We start from the raw sequence: 9,111 nt of genomic DNA, 5'->3' as shown, positions 1-9,111 counted from the left end.
AGTTCAAGCATGAAATGAATGCTCTCTATATTGATAAATTCTAGCCCGGGGTGATCTCAAATTACAAAGGCAGAATTTTTATTCACTTCTGTCAGATAAGCAATATTCCCAGCTCTGGAGGCCTGACCCCATAAATGAATTTACAACGAACGCCCATGATTCATTTTCCTGAAGCGTTAAAGAGAGATGAAAATTTCACAAGTCTGGGTTCTCTGACAAAGCCATTGAACTTGGGAGCATCCACTTCAAAGGCTGGCTCCCCAGAAGGGAGATGCATCACAAGTCCGACTTCTCGAAGCTCTGCCCTTTCCACATTCTGCCAACTCAGTCTAGGAGCTTCTGCAGACAAACAACCCGCCCGAGGCACGTCTTCCTAATTTGGGAGTTTTAATAACTGTATAACACATCGGGGCTCCTGAGGGGAGCAAGGGTGACAAGTCATGAATCTATTCTAATTACTAATCTTCAGAGGATTGAATTAGAAACAAATCATTTTCTCCTTCTCTAAAGGTAAATTAATTAGAATAGATGCCCATACTTGCTGACTTAAATGCTCCAGGGATATGTTCATAAAAACAAAGTTTGGTAGCAAGTTCTGAACACTGAATAACCAAGTAAAATTTTATTTTAAGCTCAAGGGGCATGACGATAACAAAACAATCAATAATTTTTGATTTGAGAAAATAAAGGAAACTGGTATAACAGTTTGACTGCTATAGAATATAAGTTTACTTAGGGCAGGGGCTGTTTCATTTTTCCCTGTATCATCAGAGCCTCATATATCAATGAATCAATCAACAAAAAACATTTACCAAGTGCCTGATATGTACACTTCCCAAAGCACTGGGGGATATGACAAAAAATTATTACAATAATAATAAATAACAATAACAAATGTCTGTTGAATGAACTGTATATAGTACTAGAAAGAAGGGAAGTTCTATAGACTTTGACCCACAACAGTCTATTCAGAAGGCTCCTTCCCATCCCCATTGAGCCTTACAATAGCCCTGTAAAGTCAGTAGTACAGATAATATTATCCCCATTTGACAGAGGAGGAAACTGAGACTCAGAAAGTGATTCTGCCCTAGGTCACACAGGTAGCACATGAAAGAACATGGAACTCAAACTCGGGTTGTCTGACCTGGAATCCAATGATGCTTCTCCATCACTACATCTATATCATGGCCGCCTCCAATAAATCAAGAGAAAATGGCATCTACAGCATATCTTGACTCCATCAAGATACCTGATCATCTCTCTGTGATGCAGGGAAAAAAGAATTATGTTCTGAGAAGGCTTTGGGGAACCAAAGTCTATGCAAAGGAAGGCAGCCATGAAGCTGAGCAACAGCAGAGGCAATTAGGGGTGTTTAGCATGGAGAATACTGGGGGAGAGAGCAGAGTCCTACTCTACAAATATCTGAAAGGTGGTCACACGGAAGAGGGAATAGATGAGTTCTCATAGACATGAACAACTCATTTCAATGAGATGTGCATCCAGGACACTACATTAACATACCTAACATGCTCTGTAAGCCTGAAAGCACTATATAAATGGTAGTTATTAATGTCATATTTTAAAATGTGGACACTTGTTGAATATTCAATCATAAGAGAGACTTTTTTTTCACCTCACTAAACTTCAGTAACGTACCATAATCCATACTTTAAAATTAAAGAGTTTGTGATCCAGGCTGCACTCCTGACTTTCACTACAAAGTACCAGCAATCTCTTCATCCTGAAAGCTCACTCCACCCCACAGATTTCATACACTGGAAGTATCTGCCATCATCCCTGTGGCCTTATCCTCTGATTGACTGCTTTCCCCCAGAACCTCCCTTTCAAGAAGGTCACTCGGGCCAGCCTAGTCTTCATTCCTTTCTAAATTGAACCCTTGACTCTCCTCAGTGTTTTCTTCCATATCCCACATTTTCAGCTTCCTTTGATGTTTGCTTCCTGCATCAGAATGTAGCTCTCTGAAGGCAGGGGATGTCTTTCTGCCTGCATTTGAAACCTCAGTCCTTAGCACAGTGCCTGCAGCTTAATAAATGTGTGGTCTCTTGCTATACCCCTAGTAGTTATTGTTGGTGGTGGTGGTGGTGGTGGCGATGAAAGCGGCATCATATAATGTAATTAAATTAAAACTCAAATCTGTCCCTTTTTTTTGAGATATCAGGATGTGCCTGTGATATGTCTGATGTTGCTCCAAAAGAAAAGATCAGGACCTATGGGTAGACTCAGAGCAATACACAGTTTCTGACTCTGTTTTAATGGAGAGGTCCAAAAACTGAATAACAACTCCTATTTCTAACTCATTTTAAGGCTTACTTTTCTTCCAAGATAACGAGACAGGTAAATCTGACATTGACATGTGGGGATAACTGAGAATCAGAATAGTTCAGAGATGTGCCCAAGGCCATGGAACCAGAGCTGGGCTTCATGGTGGAACGGCAAGGTCTCTTTGTCCCTTAAAATTTCCAAGCAATATGGAATTACCATCTGATGGGGAGAGTACAGAAGGGGCTGGGACACGAGACCAGAGAGAACTTAAGGTTCCATCCAACTTTTGGGAACTATAATTAATAATATCTAACACTTACTACTATCACCTCCTATATGCCAGGCATTACGCTAAGCACTTTACAATTCCATCTCATTTGGTCTTTACAACAATCCTGACAGCTAGGGGCTCTTATCTTTATTTTAAAGATGAGGAAAATAAGGCAGACAGAGGTTAAGTGACTTACCTAGGGTCCCACAGCTGGTAAGTATCTGAGGCCAGATTTGAACTCAGGTCTCCCTGAGTCCAAGCTCAGCACTCTACTCACTGTACTAACTAACTACGGTAAAATGGCATCCAATGATAGAATACTTTAAGGCTTGCAATGAGGTTTCTGTGCCTTTTCTTCATATGATACCCCAGAGAAAGGCAAGACAAAAAGTAGCATTATCCCCATTTCACAGATGAGCAAACAGGTTCATACCACTAATAAGAGTGGAAACTGGGACTCAAACAATAACAAAAAAAAAACCTTGTGCCTCCTTAACCTCCCCCCACACCACAAAAAAAAAAAGCCGTATGAACACATTAAAGCGACTAACAGCTGAGTCATGGTCAACCAGGAAATGGATGCAAAGTTACTACAGAACCACCCAAAGCACTGAATTAAAATAATTTCAGGACTGGGCTGAAATAATCTTGTTTGCAAGGAATCTTGCCAATATGAAAACACCCAGTGGTGGTTTACACACACATGTGGCCCTCCTGCTGCCTAGAGAGCCTTCAGGGCAGCCTGGCTACAGAACGCTACCCTCCATTCGAAAGCATTCTTCCCTCCTGCTACTGCGGACACCCTGGTCAATTGCACCAAAGACAGAAAGAAGGGCAGAAGGACACACACACAGACTCACTCAGAAGAGATCAGCCATCTGAAGAAGGCTCATAAATGGTGAGCCTGGTGGGTCTTATTTTTTTCAACCAGCCTGGACACAGCCCAGCCCAATGGCATTTTGGACATAGACCACATCAGTCTGTTTGCTTGTAAAGAAAGAGACATTTCAAACAATTCCAAAAGTTTATTCATACAAATAACATCTTTAAAAAATTCATTTAAAAAAATGTATAGCAAAGGGAAAACATAAGGATTCATGTACAAATTGGAAGCATTTGATAGACACTTACACAGTAAGAGGTATACAACATGTGGTCACAGAGCCGGGGGACAAGCTGGGATTACCAATGCAAACACCGGAATGGTCACGAGGGATTGCTTACCAGGGTCCCAAGAGAGCGACAGCACAAAGCTATGCTTTCTCCAGAGTCACTGTTCCTGACAGAAGGGGCCAGCCCTTCTGTCATTATATAATCATTCTTCCTTTGCTGTCCTGTCTTGGAAGCCCTGGATGAGGAAGGCTCTTTTGATGGGAGAGAAGGCACACACACAAATAATAACCCTTAAAGCAAAAACATGCAAACATGCTTCAAAAGTATTGTATTTTAAAGGTAACACCAATGCCAAATCAATGAGAGGTGATGTGGTATAGTGGAATCGGCACTGGCCTTGGAGTCAGGAAGACCTGGATTCAAATCCTACCTCAGACACTTACTAGCTGTGAGACCCTGGGCAAGTCAGCTGACATCTTTGTGCCTCAGTTTCCTAATCTGTTAAATGAGAGGGTTGGACCTGATGGCTTCTAAGCTCCTTTCCAGTTCTACATCTCTAATTCTATGAACAAACCATGCCTGGCTGTGTGTAATTAGAGGTGTTTTTGGAAAAGTCACATATAAATATTGCTATAAATCCAATTCTGACCAGACAAAAGGAAACTATTTACATGCTAACTAGTTCTTTTTAAAGGGAAAAACAACAACTTCAGATTTTCATATATTGGTTTTGGTTAAAAGGGCATATACCTGAGGCTGTTATTCTCTACGCACCATGAGAAAAACTTAGCTCATGGAGAACAGCAGAGGGTCTGGGGGGTGTTTTTTATCCTCCTTGTCCATCAGTGAGCTCTAAAGTTGTCCTGAATCCTAGACATCCACTCTAGAAATACGCTCCATGATGTATTTTCTTGCTCTCAGTAAGTCCATCAGCTTAGCACAGATGACAGAAAGCTCATCAGCTGCACACCCACAGGTGACATCGTCATTGCATCAAGACCCCACCACAGAACTCTAGTTTCTCATCTAGACTTTTCTTAAGACTGGCAAACTGCATTTAAAAATGCAGAAAGCTTGGCTTTGTTAACTGTAATAACAAACCACATAAGAGCTTCTCCCTCCGATATGAGGGTGAAAGCGCTATTGATGCCCACCTTGTAGACTGCATAACTGAGGCTCAGAACAGTGAAGGAATGTGGTTAAGGGCGAGGGGCAGGACTCCTGCTTTGGTAGCCTCATTTCACAGCTTTCATGTTGCAGCAGAAAGAATGCTGAGCTTGCAGAAAAGGACTGGAAAGTTCAGGTCCTCACTCAGTCACTTGTGATCTACGGGACCCTGGGCAAAGTCACCTCACCTTTCAAGGCCTCGGTTTCCCTATCTGTAAAAGAGGACTAGAGGATCCCCTGAGAGAGCTCTATGCTACAATAATACTCCTCTAATTCTCCATTCCCTTCCTCCCACTGCTGAATACTGGTATAATTTTGCATTCGAATGAATGGCACTCTCTGGTATGGCTAGATCATTTAGCAAGTTTCAAAACAGTCAGTCCTGAGATATCCGCAGCACCCCAAGTGGAACACCCACTTTTCACAGGGGGCAAAAAAAAAAATTCTACAAAGTTACAACTGGCATTGCTGAGAGTTATAAAGCCTTTCCTTTAAACATGGACCAAGTCCTAGAGGGTTCTCTGTTCATTTAAAAAAAAAAACCAGCAGTTTTAAAATCTCACTGAGATGGAAGGGACCTTCAACGACCATCTAGTTCATTTTGTAGCTAAGGAAATGGAGACCCAGAGAGATTAGCATAAGTCATGCCATTCGTCAAAGAAGCAGATAGCACTATCAAAGCATAATTCAATCTATAATTAAACTTTCCCCTAATGAAGATGGGTTTCCCTTACCCCAAAACTACTTTCCAGTAGAAAGGTATTCACTCACCAAAAAAAAAAAAAAAAAAGGATTCTAATAATTCTGAGTCCAGGGCTCAGACAACAAAGGATTCTGACCAGGATGGAGTGGTGAAGGGACTGAGAGCCCATAACATGAGGCCCAAACCACATTTCTAGAGTTTACTTATGGCTGGCCCACTACAATCTCCCTGGTACCATGTTCACTGGGGGAGGGGGAGGGAATGAAAATATGTGGGCTAATGGATTTGGTTTTTCCTCATACTTTCATAATGACTGTTTTATAAAGGAACAAGTTTGAAATTTAAAGGTTCACTGTCCTGAGTCAATTTAAGTCAACATTGCAACCACAAAATATTTTTAAAGCAGTTTGGGGGGGAATAGCCCAGACCTGTGACTTCACTGGTAGAGACCCTGATATAGAAATTCCCTCTACCAATGCAGATCATCTTCCACTTAATAGTTTTAAAGAGTGGGACACTGACAGGTTAAATGACTTTCCCCTACACAGCAGATGCAGGAAGTGACCCCACGTCTTCCTGACCCCAATGCCAAGACGGCTCAATTACACAGCTCCTCATAAAGCACATTTATGAGATATAACACATTTTAACTTAAGAAATTCTCTTTCATCCAAATGCCTTCCCCCACAATGGGGGGGCGGGGGGGGTGAGGTTCGGTTAGTGGAAGGTAATAGTTCCTCTGTGAAGGCACCTCCCTAGACCAACCCCCTAAACTTGGAAGGCATTTATCCTACTTCCCAGATATCTATGTTCTTTTTACTGAGTCTCATTAATTATGTCAACTAATTTGAATATATCTGAAAATAGAATTATATCAACAGTATAACAAGCTACATAAATTTCCTTCTGCATCTGAAAGTACAAACTGTTAACAATAATAATGATTATGGAAAACAAGATTAAAGGTGTGCTCGTTTGGGGAAAAATCTACATCAACATTATTCATCTGACAACAAGCACTTGTAATGAATTCAATCCTGCAAAATGATTCACAGTTTAGTAAAACTTGACACACAAGAGTCTGATTGGGACCTCCCCCTCCCCCCAATTCCAAAGCACCTAGCCCCAAGCAGTCACGGATGACTTACGCCGGGGCGTAGCAATATCATTCTAGTGCTTGTAGTACATACAAAATTCCAAGATTATCAACAGTCACGTATGTTTTGAAACGAGGAGACACGTGTATCGTCTTGAGGTTGGTTCCATTGGTGTAGAAGGTCTGTAAGGATTCGCCGGTGTCCACGTTCCACCACTATCAAAAGACAAAACAGAGTCTCAGATGGAGTTAATGGCCTACACAGTGAACCACAAAATCACAGAATCTGTGAGCTGGAAGGGACCTCAGCGGCCATCGAGTTCAACCCATGATTCTGACTAAGAGAGTGGTGTCCCCTACTAGCCATCATCTGTGTCTCATCACTTCTCCACTCCCAAGCCCACTGAAACCCAACCCAACTGTAGGTGAGGATCCCCTGATGAGGTCATGGGCTTCATGCGGAGAGGGCAAGTGAAGGACAGCATGGGGTTAGGAAGGCTGGGTTCAATCTTGATTCTGGTATTTGACCCTGTATAAAAATTACTTCAGCTCTGAGCCTTAATCTCTTTCTCTGCTAAGTGAGACTAATGCACATTGTACCTACCTCACTAAGCTGTTGTGAGTTCCTGCAATGTAAGTGAATGAGTTCCTGTATGTAAAGCGTTTTGAAAATGTTAAAGTGCTATCTAAAGGTCAGGTATTATAATTCATTATCTTATTTTTCTCATCTTTTGGATGAGGTTCTGATTGAGCCAGTCCAAAGATGATCACTATGCTCTTATTATACCTACCTATATCACACTCTTTAGACTCTTAGACAAGTTGATAAACTGACTGCTTTTTGTAATTTTAGTAAGAGTATCTGCTTATTACCTACCAGTCAGACTCCCTGATCAACCTCAGTAACTGCTACACAAGGCAATCCATCAACATGCACATATTAAGTGCCTACTGTGTGCCAGGCTTTGTGCTAGTCACAGGGTTACAAAGACAAGAACGAGACAATTCTGCCCTTAAGGGGCTGGAAGTTTGTAGGGGGAGATAACACACACACAGGCATAAACAGAGAGACAGAATAAATACAGAGTCATCTGGGGGGGAAGGACTGGCAGGCAGGGGAATCAGAACAGGATTCAAGAGGAAGGCTGGTCTTTGATCGGGGTGAGTCGCCAGCAAGCATCTATAAAGTGCCTGCTGCATGCCGGGGATACAAAGAATGTCCAAAGACAGTCCCTGCTCTCTTGGAGCTCAGGGCCGACGAGGGAGACAACATGAAAACATCATGGACACACAGGACAGAGACAGGGCACACGGCGGGCAGTGAGGAAGCGGGGCACTCCAGAAGGGAAGGTGAGGAGGCTCTCCAGGCGTGATGATGGCCAGTAGAATATTCTGGGGGAAGATCAGCACGGCCAGATTGGCTGCCTTCTGCAGCGTGTGGAAGATTGGAGTGAGGCTGCGAAGGGGTTCTAATGACAAAAAGAGGAAGAGGCTAAGGGGCCACTGGAGTTTATTTAGCAGGGGGTGATGTGGTCAAACCTTATTTAAAGCATGCCAGTTTTTGGTAGCTGAATGGAGGATGGATTTAGAAAAAAAAAAAGAGGCGGGAGATTAGGAGGCTATTTAAATAATCCAGGAGGTCAGGAGAACCTGAACTAGGGTGTTAGCTATGTAAGCAGAAAAAAAGTGGACAGGAGGGAGAAAAAGGGAGGTAGAAAGGGAAAGAGAGAGAGGCAGAAAGAGAGAGATGATATGATAGTATACTTAGAGAATCAACTAAAAAACTACTTGAAATAATTAACAACTTCAGCAAAGTTGCAGGATATGAAATAAACCCACATAAATCATCAGCATTTCTATATATTACCCACAAAGTCCAGCAGCAAGAGATAGAGAAATTCCATTTTAAATAACTGCAGACAAATAAAATACTTGAGAGTCTACCTGCCAAGACAAACCCAGGAACTATATAGACACAATTACAAAACACTTTTCATACAAATAAAGTCAGATCTAAATAATTAGAGATACATTAATTGCTCATGGGTAGGTCAAGCCAATATAATAAAAATGACAGTTTTATCTAAAGTAATTTACTTGCTCAGTGCTGTGACAACCAAACTACAAAAACCTATTGTACAGAGCTATGAAAAACTAATAACAAAGTTCATCTGGAAGAACAAAAGGTCATCAAAGGCATCAATAAAAAAAAAAAGTGAAGGCCAGTGGCCTAGCAGTACGAGATCTCAAACTACATTCCAAAGCGGTAACCATCAAAACAATCTGGTACTGGCTAAGAAACAGCTGTGGAGCAGTGGGACAGATCAGGTACGTCATACACAGTAATAAATGATCATAGAAATCTAGTGTTTAATAAACCCAAAGAGCCAAGCTTTTGAGAAAGAAACTCACTATTTGACAAAAAACTTCTAAAATTGGAAAAAACGGAAAAGAGTTTGGCAGAAACTAGGTTTAGAC

General features: G+C 41.7%; 1 protein-coding gene across 1 annotated transcript in view; it reads right to left on the bottom strand.

Moving 5' to 3' along the window:
• Positions 1-3,559: 3,559 nt before the first annotated feature.
• Positions 3,560-9,111, bottom strand: part of APAF1 (apoptotic peptidase activating factor 1) — a 93,143-nt gene continuing 87,591 nt past the window's right edge. The window contains 1 exon segment of the mRNA XM_021006425.2: positions 3,560-6,849. Coding sequence (XP_020862084.1) covers positions 6,703-6,849 — 147 coding nt within the window. The 3' untranslated portion in view covers positions 3,560-6,702.

This window comes from Phascolarctos cinereus, unplaced genomic scaffold, assembly GCF_003287225.1.
Source record: "Phascolarctos cinereus isolate Bilbo 61053 unplaced genomic scaffold, phaCin_HiC Scaffold_1;HRSCAF=81, whole genome shotgun sequence".
In the NCBI taxonomy this organism is placed as follows: Eukaryota; Metazoa; Chordata; class Mammalia; order Diprotodontia; family Phascolarctidae; genus Phascolarctos; species Phascolarctos cinereus.
The sequence above is the reverse complement of the archived record's forward strand: the minus strand, read 5'-3'. Positions and strand labels throughout refer to the sequence as shown.